Below are 19,180 nucleotides of genomic sequence, written 5' to 3' on the forward strand. Positions count from 1 at the left end.
CTTCCCCCTTCTGACACCCAGGTGGCGACACTATATCTGCGTGCCTGGCAGATATCTCAGCTTGGATGTCGGCACACCACCTCAAGCTCAACCTCGACAAGACAGAGCTGCTCTTCCTCCCGGGGAAGGCCTGCCCGCTCCAAGACCTCTCCATCACGGTAGACAACTCCACGGTCCACGGTGTCCCCCTCCCAGATTACAAAGAACCTTGACGTGACCCTGACAACACCCTGTCGTTCTCTGCAAACATCAAAACAGTGACTCTCTCCTGCAGGTTAGTTCTCTACAACCCTCAAACTCAACTCTGGACCTCGAAGCCAGTTCCACTGCATTTTTTCATTGTTCCCCTCTAATCAGGGACTGATGTAGAACTAGGACACCAGGTGTGTGCAATTAATTATCAGGTAGAACAGAAAACCAGCAATCTCTGGACCTCGTAGGGTAAGAAATGAGTACCCCGCTCTACAACATCCGTAGAGTACGACCCTACCTCATACAGGAAGTGGCACAGGTCCTATTCCAGGCACTTGTCATCTCCCGTCTGGACTACTGCAACTCGCTGTTGGTTGGGCTCCCCGCTTGTGCCATTAAACCCCTGCAACTTATCCAGAACATTGCAGCCCGCATGGTGTTCAACCTTCCCAAGTTCTCCCATGTCACCCCGCTCCTCCACACACGCCACTGGCTTCCAGTCGAAGCTCGTATCCACTACAAGACCATGGTACTTGCATACGGAGCAGCAAGAGGAACTGCCCCTCCCTACCTTCAGGCTTTGCTCAAACCCTGCATCCCAACCCGAGCACTCCATTCTGACATCTTTGGTCTCTTGGCCCTTCCCGCTCAGCCCAGTCCAAGCTCTCCTCTATCCTGGCAGCCCAATGGTGGAACCAGCTTCCCCCTGAAGCTAGGTCAGCAGAGTCCCTGCCCATCTTCTGAAAAAATCCCAAACCCTACCTCTTCAAAGTGTATCTTAAATAAACCCAAAGCACCCCCGCAACCCCTCCTCACCCCGACCTTGCCCACCGCCCCCAAGAAAAATAAAATAAAAATGCCTTTGTGAACTAACACTTGCACTTGACTTTTTTCTGATAGCTACCTTTATTGAGGAAAAGTGTACTTACTATGACTGTGATACGTGGTTGTCCCACCTATCTTAAGTCGCTCTGGAGAAGAGTGTCTGCAAAATGACTAAACATTTAAAAAAAATTGAGAGGCACATTTCAATCCCCTGTAGGATACTGGCTTTGGAGGGTAGCTCTTCAAAGCAGCATGTAGTGTGTACCATGTGTACCAGCAACTGGAATGGCTGTAGCTCTGTGTTTGATCTTTATATAGAAAGGGTCAAGATTGACTTCTGTTGCATCGCCTGTCTTTACACTAATGAGCCTTGCTTCATCTCCATTCATGCTCTCGCTCTCTCCATATCTCTCTCCCACTCTCTTTCTCTCTCCCACACTCTCTCTCTCCCAGCTACCTCCATCTCTCCCTCTCTTTCTATCGCTATCCCTCTATCTCTCTCCCCGCTCTCTCTCCCCCCTACCTACACCTCTCTCTCTCTATGTAGAGATATGTGCTTCACCAGGTCATGGTGTTGGTAGCATGACCAGATCCTTCCCACTGAGCACAGACGTCAGGTCAACGTCTAGTTTTGATTTACATTAGGTTGAGTTTTCAACTAACGTGAATTCAACGTGAAATCAACAAAGAAATTCACTAGGTTATTGGATTTAGATTAAAAGTTCGGTGAAAAAAAGATGAAATGCCCTTACGTTGATTACTTTTTGCAAATCCAATCAGTTTTCCACGTTAATCCAACGTCATCACATAGATTTTTTGTGTTGAAATGACGTGGAAACAACGTTGATTAAACCAGTTTTTGCCCAGTGGGTTGTTATCCTAATAAGCTCTTTGATTTTCTTGAGTCGTGGCTCCTTCCTACACTTGTTAATGAGTCAGATCTAGCTTACCTGACCGAGTTGACAAGCAGTTGTTAGTGAGTGATCCTGTAAAATATTAAACATATTTTCATTTCAGTGAACATAGTGGCCTTTTGGTACAGACATTCTATACAGTTGCATGAGAGAACTTCTCATTTTAACTATACTGAACAAAAATATAAAAGCTTCTTTCTCTCAAATTTTCCTGTTTGTGAGCATTTCTACCTGCCAAGATAATCCATCCACCTGACAGGTGTGGCATATCAAGAAGCTGATTAAACAGCATGATCATTACACAGGTTCAACTTGTGCTTAGGACAATAAAAGGCCACTCTAAAATGTGCAGTTTTGTCACACAACACAATGCCACAGATGTCTCAAGTTTTGAGGGAGCGTGCAATTGTCATGCTGACTGCAGGAATGTCCACCAGAGCTGTTGCCAGAAGATTAAATGTTAAATTCTCTACCATAAGCCACATCCAACATAATTTTAGAGAATTTGGTAGTACGTGCAACTGGCCTCACATCCGCAGACCACGTGTAACCATGCCAGCCAGGGACCACCACATCCGGCTTCATCACCTGCGGGATCGTCTGAGACCAGCCTCCTGGACTGCTGATGAAACTGTGGGTTTGCACAACAGAAGTACAGTACCGGTCAAAAGTTTGGACACACCTACTCATTCAAGGGTTTTTCTTTATTTTTTATATTTTCTACATTGTAGAATAATAGTGAAGACATCAGAACTATGAAATAACACATATGGAATCATGTAGTAACCAAAAAAGTGTTAAACAAACCAAAATATATTTTATATTTGAGATTCTTCAAATAGCCACCCTTTGCCTTGATGACAGCTTTGCACACTCTTGGCATTCTCTCAACCAGCTTCACCTGGAATGCTTTTCCAACAGTCTTGAAGGAGTTCCCACATATGCTGAGCACTTGTTGGCTGCTTTTCCTTCACTTTGCGGTCCAACTCATCCTAAACCATCGCAATTGGGTTGAGGTCAGGGGATTCTGGAGGCCAGGTCATCTGATGCAGCACTCCATCATTCTCCTTCTTGGTAAAATAGCCCTTACACAGCCTGAAAGTGTGTTGGGTCATTGTCTTGTTAAAAAACAAATGATAGTCCCACTAAGCCCAAACCAGATGGGATGGCGTATCGCTGCAGAATTCTATGGTAGCCATGCTGGTTTAGTGTGTCTTAAATTCTAAATAAATCACAGACAGTGTCACCAGCAAAGCACCCCCACACCATAACACCTCCTCCATGCCTTACGGTGTGAAATACACATGCGGAGATCATCCATTCACCCACACCACGTCTCACAAAGACACGGAGGTTGGAACCAAAAATCTCAAATTTGGACTCCAGACCAAAGGACACATTTCCACCGGTCTAATGTCCATTGCTCGTGTTTCTTGGCCCAAGCAAGTGTCTTCTTCTTATTGGTGTCCTTTAGTAGTGATTTCTTTGCAGCAATTCGACCATGAAGGCCTGATTCACACAGTCTCCTCTGAACAGTTGATGTTGAGATGTGTCTGTTACTTGAACTCTGTGAAGCATTTATTTGGGCTGCAATTTCTGAGGCTGGTAACTCTAATGAACTTATCCTCTGCAGCAGAGGTAACTCTGGGTCTTCCATTCCTGTGGCGGTCCTCATGAGAGCCAGTTTCATCATGGTCTTTGCGACTGCACTTGAAACTTTAAAAGTTCTTGAAATCTTCCTTATTGGCTGACCTTCATGTCTTAAAGTAATGATGGACTGTCGTTATTTGAGCTGTTCTTGCCATAATATGGACTTGGTCTTTTACCAAATAGAGCTATCTTCTGTATACACCCCCACCTTGTCACAACACAACTGATTGGCTCAAACGCATTAAGAAGGAAAGAAATTCCACAAATTAACTTTTAAGAAGGCACACCTGTTAATTGAAATGCATTCCAGGTGACTACCTCATGAAGCTGGTTGAGAGAATGCCAAGAGTGTGCAAAGCTGTCATCAAGGCAAAGGGTGGCTATTTGAAGACTCTCAAATATAAAATATATTTTGATTTGTTTAACACTTTCTTGGTTACTACATGATTCCATATGTGTTATTTCATAGTTTTGATGTCTTCACTATTATTCTACAATATAGAAAACAGTACAAATAAAGAAAAACCCTTGAATGACTAGGTGTGTCCAAACTTTTGACTGGTAGTGTATCTCATCTGCGTGCTCGTCGTTCTCAACTGGGTCTTGACCTGACTGCAGTTCGGCATTGTAAACCGACTTCAGTGGGCAAATGCTGACCTTTGATGGCCACTGGCACGCTGGAGAAGTGTGCTCTTCATGGATTAATCTCGGTTTCAACTGTACCGGGCAGATGGCTGACAGTGTGTATGGTGTTGTGTTGTCGAGCGGTTTGCTGATGTCAATGTTGTGAACAGAGTGCCCCATGGTGGCGGTGGGGTTATGGTGTGGGCAGGCATAAGCTACGGACAACGAACACAATTGCATTTTATCGATCACCTCATTCTTCAGAATGATAATGCACTGCCCCATGTCGCAAGGATCTGTACAGAATTCCTGCAAGCTGAAAATGTCCCAGTTCTTCCATGGCCTTCATACTCACCAGAAATGTCACCCATTGCGTATGTTTGGGATGCTCTGGATCGACGTGTACGACAGCGTGTTCCAGTTCCCACCAATATCCAGCAACTTTGCACAGCCATTGAAGAGGAGTGGGACAACATTCCACAGGCCACAATCAACAGCCTGATCAACTCTATGCAAAGGAGATGTGTCGCGATGCATGAGGCAAATGGTGGTCACACCAGATACTGACTGGTTTTCTGGTCCACACCCCTAACTTTTTTTGAAAGGTATCTGTATTCCCAGTCATGTGAAATCCATAGAATAGGACCTAATGAATTTATTTCAATTGACTGATTTCCTTATATGAACTGTAACAGTAACATCTTTGAAATTGTTGCATGTTGCATATATATTTTTGTTCAGTGTACATCGTTTTCAAATTGTGGTGCAACATCTACTGACTATGAATAGTACTGCCTTAGGGTGCAATTCTTTTTATATGCCAAGCTTCATTAACTGAACATTAAACTGGACATAAACCACTATTGCACCATGCGGGGTAATATTCGTTATATTGTTTGTGTGACCAATGGGACCAATAGTTTTTGCTTTGTCTTAATACAAACTTTTACGGCTTCATGATTAGACATATTTTATTACATGCAGCCCCAAACAAACAGTCAATATTTTCAAAACACACAGCAACAATCGAGAGGTACAATATATATACAAAAGTATGTGGACACCCCTTCAAATTAGTGGATTCGGCTATTTCAGCCACACCCGTTGCTGACAGGTGGATAAAATTGAGCACACTACCATGCAATCTCCATAGACAAACATTGGCAGTAGAATGGCTTACTGAAGGGCTCAGTGACTTTCAACGTGGACCGTCATAGGATGCCACCTTTCCAACAAGTCAGTTCATCACATTTCTGCCCTGCTAGAGCTGCCCCGGTCAACTGTAAGTGCTGTTATTGTGAAGTGGAAACGTCTAGGAGCAACAACAGCTCAGCCGCGAAGTGGTAGGCCACACAAACGCACAGATCGGGACCGCCGAGTGCTGAATCGCGTAGCACGTAAAAATCATCAGCCCTCGGTTGCAACACTCACTACCGAGTTCCAAACTGCCTCTGGAAGCAACCTCAGCATAATAACTGTTCGTCGGGAGCTTCATGAAATGGGTTTCCATGGCTGGCCAGCCGCACACAAGCCTAAGATCACCATGCGCAATGCCAAGCATCGGCTGGAGTGGTGTAAACTCTCCGCCAATGGACTCTGGAGCACTGGAAACGCGTTCTCTGGAGTGATGAATCACACTTCACCATCTGGCAGTCCGACGGACGAATCTGGGTTTGGCGGATGCCAGGAGAACGCTACCTGCCCGAATGCATAGTGCCAACAAAAGTTTGGTGGAGGAGGAATAATGGTCTGGGGCTGTTTTTCATGGTTCGGGCTAGGCCCCTTAGTTCCAGTGAAGGGAAATCTTAACGCTACAGCATTCAATGACATTCTAGATGATTCTGTGCTTCCAATTTGGGGAAGGCCCTTTCCTGTTTCAGCATGACAATGCCCCCGTGTACAAAGCGAGGTCCATACAGAAATCGTTTGTCGAGATCGGTGTGGAAGAAATTGACTGGCCTGCACAGAGCCCTGACCTCAACCCCATCGAATACCTTTGAGATTAATTGGAAAGCAGACTGCGAGCCAGGCTTAATCGGCCAACATCACTAATGCTCTTGTGGCTGAATGGTCCCCGCAGCAATGTTCCAACATCTAGTGGAAAGCCTTCCCAGAAGAGTGAAGGCTGTTATAGCAGCAAAGGGGGGACCAACTCTATATTAATACCCATGATTTTGGAATGAGATATTCGGTGAGCAGGTGTCCACATACTTTTCGTCATGTAGTGTATGTTTGACCTCGAAACTTGAAAAATACAACTTCTCACAAGTAAAGCCAGCCACCACAATCATTATAAGCATATACAGATCACAATTAAATTATGAAATTTCCCAAATGGCACCCTATCCCCTATGCAGTGAGATACTTTTGAGCAGAGCCCTGCTCAAAAGTAGTGCACTATAAAGGGAATAGGGTGACATTTAAGACTCACAATAGATCTCTTCTCCGACAGCCAAATGCAGCAGAATAGGTTGACTGTGGGGGAATTGCTTTGCTCCCACTGTTGATACATCTTTTAAAACACAAACACCTGTTTTCCATGCAGCAAGATGGATGCAATTCCAAAGCCTGAGGAAAATAATATTACCTGAGTAAAACAACACAAGTTTATGAGTAAATATGAGAGCAAAGTACAATGCCTTGTAAAAGATAACAAGGACCAAGGAAAAAGTTTATCAAATTATTCAGAACAATGAAACCACCTACAAAGAAAACATGCTGAGCATGTTTTATATGGAAACACAATTAATACAGTATATCAAACAATATTTTGATGAATGGACAATGCATGACATCAGCGAAACTTCTAAATACGTATTCCAGATAACCAATCTTTGTTTGATCATTGTTAGGCACTTATGGCTGATGAATATCCAATACAAACACATCAAACATGAGAAGAGGAGTTCGGAAAGTTGGCAAGACAGCACAAACAGATCTGGTACCAGGCTAATTTTCATATCATAATATGGATTTTTAAATTATTTTGACGATCAAACACATTAGATGCAATATAAATAATTGGAAGATATTTTATGTTAGCTTATCGCAATTGCTGGAAGTCTCCAGGTACAGTAGCCAGCACATCAAACATGAGAAGAGGAGTTGGCCATAGTTGGCAAGACAGCACAAACAGATCTGCTACCAGGCTAATTGGATTTTGAAATGATGGTGACGATCAAACACATTAAATGCAATATTAATAATTGGAATACTCTCTTGGAATTGTTTTGGCAGATTCTTTCATCATTGGACACCAATATGATGGAAATATTAAACATAAATAAAACAATATATATATTTTCATGAACATATATTTTCTCTCAAATATGTAAACAGTCAGCAAGTAACTTTACAGCATGTTTACTCTAACACTTCTGATTTCTTACACTGACCCATAGCTGGTGAATGCATGGTCTGTATCCACCCACATGGAAACAACTCTGAGAAGCTTCTGACATGTTTAGAAGTTATCACAACAAAATCAATCCAACTACACAATGCTCACAACAACCTCACTAACAAAATCGGCAAAACAGCAAATAAAAAATGGTAGTAAGTAAACCGTTAGTCAGTTAGCATAGTATGGTTGGATATGTCGGGATGGAGGACGGTCCATGCGATGCGATCAGCCTCAGACACTGTTGGGGTTGTAGCAGAGCATGTTGAGCTGCAGGTTCTCATCCCAGTGTCGGAGGATGATAAAGAGCTGGTTGGCAGCAGACTTGACCGAGGCTAAGTCCTTTCCTTCAGGGATGCTCTGGGCATTGAGCCACATGCTAGCCTTAGCCGCTATCAGCTCCCACTCTATGAAGTAGCTGGCCGAGCTGTGCTCCAGCCAGGCCAGGGCTACAGCTGTGGCCCACACCATGCCCTCCGTATCCAGCCTCTTACCGGACCCCAGGCCACCAGGGGGCGCTGCTGGGGGGGTTTCCACACTCTCCGACTCCGAGTCCCTTCTGCTGTCAGTCAGGGAGTGAGGGGAGAGAGGGGGCTCAGCGTAGGTGGTAGGGGTGGAGGGGCCGCCCAGGAAGAAAAGAGAAGATCCAGACCCACCCTCTGTCCAGAGACTCCTGGCCAGGTGTGAGGAGCTGTGGCCCGCCTGGCTGTAGCTGCTGACAGCCTGGTGGTGGCCTGCCAGGCTGGTCTCTGTAACATTAGCTGAGCTCTCAAATGGAGATGGAGAGGTGGACCTGTGGCTGTGGTCTGCAGCGCTGCTGTCTGAGCAGCGGCTGGCTGAGTGGGAGACGTGGTGACTCAGACTGACCCGGTGGCTGGTGAAGGGAGATGTCCACTTCAGCTTGTCCATGTGCACATTGATGGCCTCACACAGAGCGCTGTCCAGGCAGAACGCACCACACGCCAACTGTAAGGACACCTGTACCAGAGATCGGGAGATAAGTAAGGATGTGGGGTGATAAAATATACACATTTATATTTTCAAAAACGTGGCATTTTGTCAACGCTGAATTATGTACCAGAGGAATGTAGTCTTTTTTTTCATTTTCGCTCTCCCCCACAGAGTTGCTGGTTTTGCTGTGTGAGCGAAACATGAAGCCCTTGGCAGCCCGGGTCAGGAGTCTTGTCCGGCTGAGAGTCAGCCTGTAGAGGACAGGAGAGGGATGCAGCATCTTAAGTTCAACTTCAAGTTTCATTCATTGCCATTTGTAAGCACAAGTACATACATTGGAATTTCTCAGTGACAATACGGAGCATACGCAGCCCTTATTTCCTGCTCCTAGCATAACCCTGCCATTCTTAGCACATACCTATAATTCATCATAATAACAACTGAACTCAATAAACACTAAATGCCTCTTCCATTTAAGTTTTTTCATGACAAAGAAAAAAAGGAAACTCCAGGATATGTGGTCGAAGCGTATTTTAAGATCCTTCCATCAGTAGAACTCATAGCATCCTTAAGAATGGACCTCAAGGGCGCTGTGTGACACAGTGAAGTTGTTTTCATTTTAAGAAAGGAGGAGAAAGGGAAATTTTTCCTACACTGAGAAATGCACTAATGATGCATAGCGGAAAAAGGCAACTGAGTGGTAATGTGTGCCTGAGAGATAAGACTAGGTGAGATGGAGAAAGGAGATATATACGTCACAAAACTCTGTTAGGATTAAAAAACAATGTACTCGAAGTAGGGCTGTCCCCGACTAAAAATAAACTTGGTTGACCCAAAGTCGTCTGTTCTTTCGACCAATCGATTGGTCGAAATGTTAAAACGTGTATTTTTCCATATATAGACACACCCTACAGTGCATTCGGAAAGTATTCAGACCCCTTCACTTTTTCCACATTTTGTTACGTTACAGCCTTATTTTAAAATGGATTAAATGGATGTTTTTTCTCATCAATCTACACATAATACCCCATAATGACAAAGCGAAAACAGGTTTTCTGAAATGTTAGCAAATTTATTACAAATAAAAAACAGAAATACGTTATTTACATAAGTATTCAGACCCTTTGCTATGGGACTCGAAATTGAGCTCAGGTGCATCCTGTTTCCATTGATCATCCTTGAGATGTTTCTACAACTTGATTGGAGTCCACCTGGGTTAAATTCAATTGATTGGACATGAGTTGGAAAGGCACACACTTGTCTATATAAGGTCTCACAGTTGACAGTGCATGTCAGAGCAAAAACCAAGCCATGAGGTCGAAGGAATTGTCCGTAGAGCTCAGAGACAGGATTGTGTCGAGGCACAGATCTGGGGAAGGGTACCAAAAAATTTCTGCAGCATTGAAGGTCCGCAAGAACACAGTGGCCTCCATCATTCTTAAATGGAAGAAGTTTGGAACCACCAAGACTCTTCCTAGAGCTGGCCGCCCAGCCAAACTGAGCAAACGGGGGAGAAGGGCCTTGCTCAGTGAGGTGACCAAGAACTCGATGGTCACTTTGACAGAGCTCCAGAGTTCCTCTGAGGAGATGGGAGAACGTTCTAGAAGGAAAAACCATCTCGGCAGCACTCCACCAATCAGGCCATGATGGTAGAGTGGCCAGACGGATGCCACTCCTCAGTAAAAGGCACATGACAGCCCGCTTGGAGTTTGCCAAAAGGCACCTACAGGACTCTCAGACCATGAGAAACAAGATTCTCTGTTCTGATGAAACCAAGATTGAACTCTTTGGCCTGAATGCCAAGTGTCACGTCTGGAGGAAACATGGCACTATCCCTACGGTGAAGCATGGTAGTGGCAGCATCATGCTGTGGGGATGTTTTTCAGCGGCAGGGACTATGAGACTAGTCAGGATCGAGGGAAAGATGAATGGAGCAAAGTACAGAGAGATCCTTGATGAAAACCTGTTCCAGAGCGCTCAGGCCCTCAGACTGGGGCGAAGGTTCACCTTCCAACAGGACAACGGCCCTAAGCACACAGCCAAGACAACGCAGGAGTGGCTTCGGGTCAAGTCTCTGAATGTCCTTGAGTGGCGCAGCCAGAACCCGGACTTGAACCCGATTGAACATCTCTGAAGAGACCTGAAAATAGCTGTGCAGCGACGCTCCCCATCCAACCTGACAGTGCTTGAGAGAATCTGCAGAGAAGAATGGGAGAAACTCCCCAAATACAGGTGTGCCAAGCTTGTAGGGTCACACCTAAGAAAACTCTAGGCTGTAATCTCTGCCAAAGGTGCTTCAACAAAGTACTGAGTAAAGGGTCTGAATACTTACGTAAATGTTATATTTCAGTTTTTTATTTGTAATAAATTAGAAACTTTTTCTAAAAACCTGTTTTTGCTTTGTCATTATGGGGTATTGTGTGTTGATTCATGAGGGCAAAAAACTATTTAATCAATTTTAGAATAAGGCTGTAATGTAACAAAATGTGGAAAAAGTCAAGGGGTCTGAATACTTTCCGAATGCACTGTATGTTTGAATAGCATCAACTATATGTAGGCTACTGAGCTTGTCTGAAACTTTAAACACTACGATTAAAAATGAAGAAACACAAATTACTAAAGAGGGAGCCAGAGATCATTATAACCTAACCAGAGCCAGAGATCAATATAACCTAACCAGAAGAAAAAACCTGTTCCCGTCCCTGTTCCTCCCGCTGCTGCTGGCCTTCGCAGATTATGCCTCTGCCATTAAACTCCTGAAGTTGCCAGTAATCGGCTACACCAGCAGTCGGCAACCTTTTCCATTTGGAGTGCCAAGTTATCGTACCATTTCTACTCATTTGCGTGCCAGTTATCATATGCACATTTTCATGGAAGAGTTGTTTTCATTCATAATAAAGTCTTCATATATCAAAATCAATGTTATGTGATTAATCAAAAATCGATCTATACTGAAAAAAAAATATGCAACATGCAACAATTTCAATGATTTTACAGTTACAGTTCATTTAAGGAAATCAGTCAATTGAAATAAATAAATTAGGCCCTAATCTATGGATTTCACATGACTGGGCAGGGGCGCAGCCATGGGTGGGCCTGGGTGGGAGGCCCACCCACTCGGGAGCCAGGCCCAGGCAATCAAAATGAGTTTTTCCCCACAAAAGGGCTTTATCAGAGACAGAAATACTCCTCAGTTTCATCAGTTGTCCAGGTGGCTGGTCTCATACGATCCCGTAGGTGAAGAAGCCGGATGTGGAGGTCCTGGGCTGGCGTGGTTACACGTGGTCTGCGGTTGTGAGGCCGGTTGGAAGTACTGCCAAATTCTCTAAAATGACGTTGGAGGCAGCTTATGATAGAGAAATTAACATTCAATTCTCTGCCAACAGCTCTTGTGAACATTCCTGCAGTCAGCATGCCTATTGCACATGCCCTCAGAACTTGAGACATCTGTGGCATTGTGTTGTGTGACAAAACTGCACATTTTAGAGAGGCCTTTTATTGTCCCCAGCACAAGGTGCACCTGTGTAATGATCATGCTGTTTAATCAGCTTCTTACATTTTACATTTTACATTTTAGTCATTTAGCAGACGCTCTTATCCAGAGCGACTTACAGGAGCAATTAGGGTTAAGTGCCTTGCTTAAGGGCACAGCGACAGATTTTTCACCTAGTCGGCTCGGGGATTAGAACCAGCGACCTTTCGGTTACTGGCACAACGCTCTTACCCACTAAGCTACCTGCCGATATGCCACACCTGTCAGGTGGATGGATTATCTTGGCAAAGGAGAAATGCTCACTAACAGGGATATAAACAAATTTGTGCACAACATTTTAGAGTAATAAGCTTTTTGTGCGTATGGAACATTTCTGGGATCTTTTATTTCAGCTCATGAAACATGGAACCAACCCTTTACATGTTGCATTTATATTTTTGTGAAAAAATGATACAAATCTAAAAGTAACTTCTATTGTCATTGCCAATATGTAAAAATAGCCTACATAAAGCCAACCAATAAAAACATTGCAGCCCGCAGTTGGAAAATATCCTGATAGAAATAAATATCCTATGAATCACATTGGCTACGCTTGGCCTGTCTACAAGGAACTTGAAACATTGTATCAACAATTAACTTGGTCCGGCCTCATGCTAGCAAACTTGCAACATTGTATAAAATATTCTGGGCCCTCAGTGTTTCCTGCACAGTGAGCTCCGGACAGACAGACACAGCTGTAGGCTATTTGTGCAAGGGATAAGAAGTAATCAGGTAGGCCTATTTTATGACGATTCCACCGGATCAGAGCATTACATTTTTTTCCCTTTCATGCTGAGTGGTTATCAAAGGGGAGAGAGCTGGAAAGATTTTTCAAATAGGCTACGTTGAGGAATTAGTTCCACAGTGATGATGAGTTAAGACAATCAGAAATAGTATCAGATCCCAAAAAGGGCACATTTATAGGCCTACATTTGCGCGCAGGCCAGGTAGCCTAGGCCTACTTCTATTCTCAAATGACTGCCTTGCCTGGTTCACCAACTACTTCTCAGATAGAGTTCAATGTGTCAAATCGGAGGGCCTGTTGTCTGGACCTATGGCAGTCTCTATGGGGGTGCCACAGGGTTCAATTCTTGGGCCGACTCTTTTCTCTGTGTATATCAATGATGTCGCTCTTGCTGCTGGTGACTCTCAGATCCACCTCTACGCAGACGACACCATTTTGTATACATTTGGCCCTTCATTGGACACTGTGTTAACAAACCTCCAAACGAGCTTCAATGCCATACAACACTCCTTCAGTAGCCTCCAACTGCTCTTAAACACTAGTAAAACTAAATGCATGCTCTTCGATCGAACGCTGCTGGCTCCCGCCCACCCGACTAGAATCACTACTCTCGACGGGTCTGACCTAGAGTATGTGGACAACTACAAATACCTAGGTGTCTGGTTAGACTGTAAACTCTCCTTCCAGACTCACATTAAGAATCTCCAATCCAAAGTTAAATCCAGAATCGGCTTCCTATTTCGCAACAAAGCCTCCTTCACTCATGCTGCCAAACATGCCCTCGTAAAACTGACTATCCTACCGATCCTTGACTTCGGCGATGTCATTTACAAAATAGCCTCCAACACTCTACTCAGCAAATTGGATGTAGTCTATCACAGTGCCATCCGTTTTGTCTCCAAAGCCCCATACACTACCCACCACTGTGACCTGTACGCTTTTGTTGGCTGGTCCTCATTACATGTTCGTCGTCAAACCCACTGGCTCCAGGCCATCTATAAATCACTGCTAGGCAAATCCCCGCCTTATCTTAGCTCATTGGTCACCATAGCAACACCCACCCGTAGTATGCGCTCCAGCAGGTATATCTCACTTGTCATCCCCAAAGCCAACACCTCCTTTGGCCGCCATTCCTTCCAGTTCTCTGCTGCCAATGACTGGAACGAATTGCAAAAATCTCTGAAGCTGGAGACTCTTATCTCCCTCACTAACTTTAAGCATCAGTTGTCAGAGCACCTTACCGATCACTGCACCTGTACACAGCCCATCTGAAATTAGCCCACCCAACTACCTCATCCCTATATTGTTATTTATTTTGCTCATTTGCACCCCAGTATCTCTATTTGCACATAATCTCTTGCACATCTATCATTCCAGTGTTAATACTAATTGTAATTATTTTGCACTATAGCCTATTTATTGCCTTACCTCCATAACTTGCTACATTTGCACACACTGTATATATATTTTCTGTTGTATTTTTTGACTTCATGTTTTGTTTTACCCCATATGTAACTCTGTGTTGCTATTTTTATCGCACTGCTTTGCTTTATCTTGGCCAGGTCGCAGTTGTAAATGAGAACTTGTTCTCAACTGGCTTACCTGGTTAAATAAAGGTGGAAAAAATATATATATTTTTAAAAAATGCGTAATCAGGTGCGTGTCCTTACTCGAGATTGACAGGAGTGCTCCAAACAAAAAACAATGAATAAATTGACAACTCGTAAATGGAATGAAATAAACAAAAACTGGTGTAGCGTAGGTTGTGCGCTCTGCAAACAACATGTCCACTCCTACAATGACAACAGTAAGACTGTAATAATAATGACAGAAATGACTGTAACCAAACAAACATTGTAGATGAGAAATTATGGGAATTAACGGTAGGCTAAATGTACTACTGGTGATACTGGTGTGCCATCCCTGTAGCCTCCACAATGGATTAGTCCACTCAGACGGGCGTGAATCAGACCGGTGTCTCGTGTGCCATACATGTTTTCAATAGATTTGCCACTGCTCTACTAAAACAATCTTGTTCGACCAAAAGCCTATCGACCAAACAATCAACCAGTCGATTAAATGGGGTCAGCCCTAACTTGAAGTCCCTAGAACTATCAGGTGCCCTCTCCAGAATATAATATGCCATTTATAGCGCAATATAGAGTAACAGGAAGTGAAAATGATATTTAGGTCACTTAGTAAAATTACAGTACATCATACAAACCATCATTATAACTGCAAAAGTGTATTATGCATGCCGATTACACAAAACAATGTAACTCAGTGAATTAAAAAACCCTCTGCTGTCCCCATTTTCTATTATCAGTTGGCCATGAGACAGCACTAGCGGTACAGTTAGTATGTTATTCTCCAGCCTGGCCCTCTCCATCACCCACCTGGCTGAGAAGAGGCTCTCCACCAACTTCTGTGATTGGTCTGAGGTCACAGACGGGCTCCTCTGGGGGGCTGAGAGAGACAGAGAGAGAAAGAGAACGAGATAAATAAAGAGATTGAGAGAGAAAGAGACAGTCAGGGCACGCTAGTTTTCCATTTAGCTCTCTCTCCTGTCTCACCTGAGCATCACGACTACACTCCACATGACACCGCCACACAGTACACAGATAAGACACCCACAGGAGGTTGGAAGCCACAGCAGAGGACAAACACAATCTAGCAGCTGTGGGGTGTGTTTGTGTGTGTGTGTGTGTGTGTGTGTGTTTGTGTGTGCGTGTTTGCATGCGTGTTTAGACGTTATTAATGTAGACCATAAGAAAACAAATGGGCTTTTTAATGAAGACATTCATATTATTTGCTCGATTTGGGAGCTAGTGATTTTCCTTGAAAGCAAAACAGGACATATAAAAACTCACCATCTGTAAAGCTGCATCTTTCCCAGCCAGAGGATGAGGGGGTGCTGCATGGAGAGACACCATCTTCCACACCTAAAACCCACCAAAAAGATAGGTCAATGTCATTTGAAAAGTATCACTGTGGACATCATGAATAGTATACTATACATGTAAAACATCCAAAGCATATTAAGAGTTTATTTCCAAAACACTATTTCCACCAATTTGTTAATTATTTTCACTAGAAATGATTGCTTATGGGTACCTTCATGTGTGTGTAAAATATTACAGTTCTCAGATTTTTTATGAATAGATGTTAGATATGTATTAAAATTAGTTTTTTTTGCAAAACGCTATATATCCATTGTTAAGCTGGAATGGACTGTTTGTATACTGTATATTTGACTGTGATATGTGGTTGTCTCACCTAGCTATCTTAAGATGAATGCACTCTGTAAGTCGCTCTGTATAAGCGCATCTGCTAAATGACTAAAATGTAAAATGTAAATGTTTTACATACAGATCTCACATTACTGTATCGATTCATTTTTTTAAAGCGTTTTTTCAACAAAAAATTATTGATCACAAATGTATCCTTTGTACAGTTCTTTATAAAAAATGTAGTTATTTCTGATTACATTTGACTGTGTAAAACCTAGCAGTACTACTTATTTTTCTGAGAGTGAGGTGGATATATAGCGTTTTGCAAAAAAAAAATGATTATTTGTCTCTCTGAAATGAAACCATCAATTGATAGATTTCAAACAAATACATGTCTGTCATTGCACAACCCATTGCCATGATTAGATAGTCAAAAAACACACAACCTCTTTCATAACTTCTCTAAATAATAAAATATAATTGACCAACATTTCTGAAAATGGATATATAGCGTTTTGGAATGAAACTTTTCATATGGAAATGACTAAAACCTGTCAGATCTGTCTGTTTGGCAGGCGTATGACCTCTTCAAACTATCACCTGTCACACATTTTCACACATTCTTCCTCTCACATACAAATGTTGACTATGTAGTACGGTGAAGGTCTTACTGGCGGGCAGATGTTCGTCCTCAGCCTCCTGTGACATGCAGCCAGACTGGGAGCGGCCCAGTCCGATGGAGTAACCCCGGTTCTTCCTGCTCCCTGAGCGAGAGCTTGAGTGAGATCCCCGCTTCAGACCCTCACCTGAAACACCCAACAGATAAACAGAGACACACTGTATTTCTTAACCAAAAGGGTGACAGAAGTATTAGAACTGTACCCATTTGTGGTATTAAAGGACAAAGTTACCTTGATTTTAATAAAGGTCTGAAGAAGTGTCATGACAATGGATAAAATAAGTATTAAAAAACTCCCTGCCATTCAATGTGAACGTAGTGGGGGAAAAAAGTATTTAGTCAGCCACCAATTGTGCAAGTTCTCCCACTTAAAAAGATGAGAGAGGCCTGTAATTTTCATCATAGGTACACGTCAACTATGACAGACAAAATGAGAAAAAAAATCCAGAAAATCACATTGTAGGATTTTTAATGAATTTATTTGCAAATTATGGTGGAAAATAAGTATTTGGTCAATAACAAAAGTTTCTCAATACTTTGTTATATACTCTTTGTTGGCAATGACACAGGTCAAACGTTTTCTGTAAGTCTTCACAAGGTTTTCACACACTGTTGCTGGTATTTTGGCCCATTCCTCCATGCAGATCTCCTCTAGAGCAGTGATGTTTTGGGGCTGTCGCTGGGCAACACGGACATTCAACTCCCTCCAAAGATTTTCTATGGGGTTGAGATCTGGAGACTGGCTAGGCCACTCCAGGACCTTGAAATGCTTCTTACGAAGCCACTCCTTCGTTGCCCGGGCGGTGTGTTTGGGATCATTGTCATGCTGAAAGACCCAGCCACGTTTCATCTTCAATGCCCTTGCTGATGGAAGGAGGTTTTCACTCAAAATCTCACGATACATGGCCCCATTCATTCTTTCCTTTACACGGATCAGTCGTCCTGGTCCCTTTGCAGAAAAACAGCCCCAAAGCATGATGTTTCCACCCCCATGCTTCACAGTAGGTATGGTGTTCTTTGGATGCAACTCAGCATTCTTTGTCCTCCAAACACGACGAGTTGAGTTTTTACCAAAAAGTTCTATTTTGGTTTCATCTGACCATATGACATTCTCCCAATCCTCTTCTGGATCATCCAAATGCACTCTAGCAAACTTCAGACGGGCCTGGACATGTACTGGCTTAAGCAGGGGGACACGTCTGGCACTGCAGGATTTGAGTCCCTGGCGGCGTAGTGTGTTACTGATGGTAGGCTTTGTTACTTTGGTCCCAGCTCTCTGCAGGTCATTCACTAGGTCCCCCCGTGTGGTTCTGGGATTTTTGCTCACCGTTCTTGTGATCATTTTCACCCCACGGGGTGAGATCTTGCGTGGAGCCCCAGATCGAGGGAGATTATCAGTGGTCTTGTATGTCTTCCATTTCCTAATAATTGCTCCCACAGTTGATTTCTTCAAACCAAGCTGCTTACCTATTGCAGATTCAGTCTTCCCAGCCTGGTGCAGGTCTACAATTTTGTTTCTGGTGTCCTTTGACAGCTCTTTGGTCTTGGCCATAGTTGAGTTTGGAGTGTGACTGTTTGAGGTTGTGGACAGGTGTCTTTTATACTGATAACAAGTTCAAACAGGTGCCATTAATACAGGTAACGAGTGGAGGACAGAGGAGCCTCTTAAAGAAGAACTTACAGGTCTGTGAGAGCCAGAAATCTTGCTTGTTTGTAGGTGACCAAATACTTATTTTCCACCATAATTTGCAAATAAATTCATAAAAAATCCTACAATGTGATTTTCTGGAGAAAAAAATTCTCAATTTGTCTGTCATAGTTGACGTGTACCTATGATGAAAATTACAGGCCTCTCTCATCTTTTTAAGTGGGAGAACTTGCACAATTGGTGGCTGACTAAACACTTTTTTCCCCCACTGTATGCATACCATGAACAGGAGTGTCTCACCTGGGTTGATGTAGTCGATTGAGGTCTGTAGGTATTCATTAGTGTCCAGATCAACAGGGACAAATGCAGTGTATTTACTGAGAATGTTACAGGCCTTGCTGGTGTGAATGGCATACAACTGGTACCTTCTGCCAGAACCTGCAAAATAACATGTTGTCACGTCATCATCTTTCATTTACATAAATTCCAATATAAAACGGATTTGAAGGAGTAAACTATTAAACTATTACCAAAACAAAAAAAATAAAGACACCAATCACTCCAAAGGATACCATTTGTGACTAAATTTAGGAAGGTGACTTTACGTCAAATTTTCGAGATTAACTTTTTTTTACAGACTCAGAGCTTCAAAATAGTGTATCATACACTGCAGTTAGGGGAAACATGGGAAAGTGATGCTTCTTAAAAATGTGATAAACTTGTTATTCAACTTTGGAGACAAGTAGGAGAAAAATGCCATTAAATGATTTTCACACTTTCTAGAGAGCTC

The 19,180-nt window shown here is 43.1% G+C and overlaps 1 protein-coding gene across 1 annotated transcript in view; it reads right to left on the reverse strand.

Moving 5' to 3' along the window:
- Nucleotides 1–7,839: 7,839 nt before the first annotated feature.
- The window catches only part of LOC311149977 (von Willebrand factor A domain-containing protein 5B1-like), a gene marked incomplete at both ends in the record, with an annotated part of 49,005 nt that continues 37,664 nt past the window's right edge, over nucleotides 7,840–19,180 (reverse strand). The window contains 6 exons of the mRNA XM_084187197.1: nucleotides 7,840–8,583; nucleotides 8,684–8,807; nucleotides 15,230–15,299; nucleotides 15,704–15,775; nucleotides 16,735–16,869; nucleotides 18,691–18,828. Coding sequence (XP_084043323.1) covers nucleotides 7,840–8,583; nucleotides 8,684–8,807; nucleotides 15,230–15,299; nucleotides 15,704–15,775; nucleotides 16,735–16,869; nucleotides 18,691–18,828 — 1,283 coding nt within the window. The remainder of the gene's footprint in view (nucleotides 8,584–8,683; nucleotides 8,808–15,229; nucleotides 15,300–15,703; nucleotides 15,776–16,734; nucleotides 16,870–18,690; nucleotides 18,829–19,180) is intronic.

The sequence above is a fragment of the Coregonus lavaretus genome, assembly GCF_964263955.1.
Source record: "Coregonus lavaretus genome assembly, chromosome: 22".
Classification (NCBI taxonomy): domain Eukaryota; kingdom Metazoa; phylum Chordata; class Actinopteri; order Salmoniformes; family Salmonidae; genus Coregonus; species Coregonus lavaretus.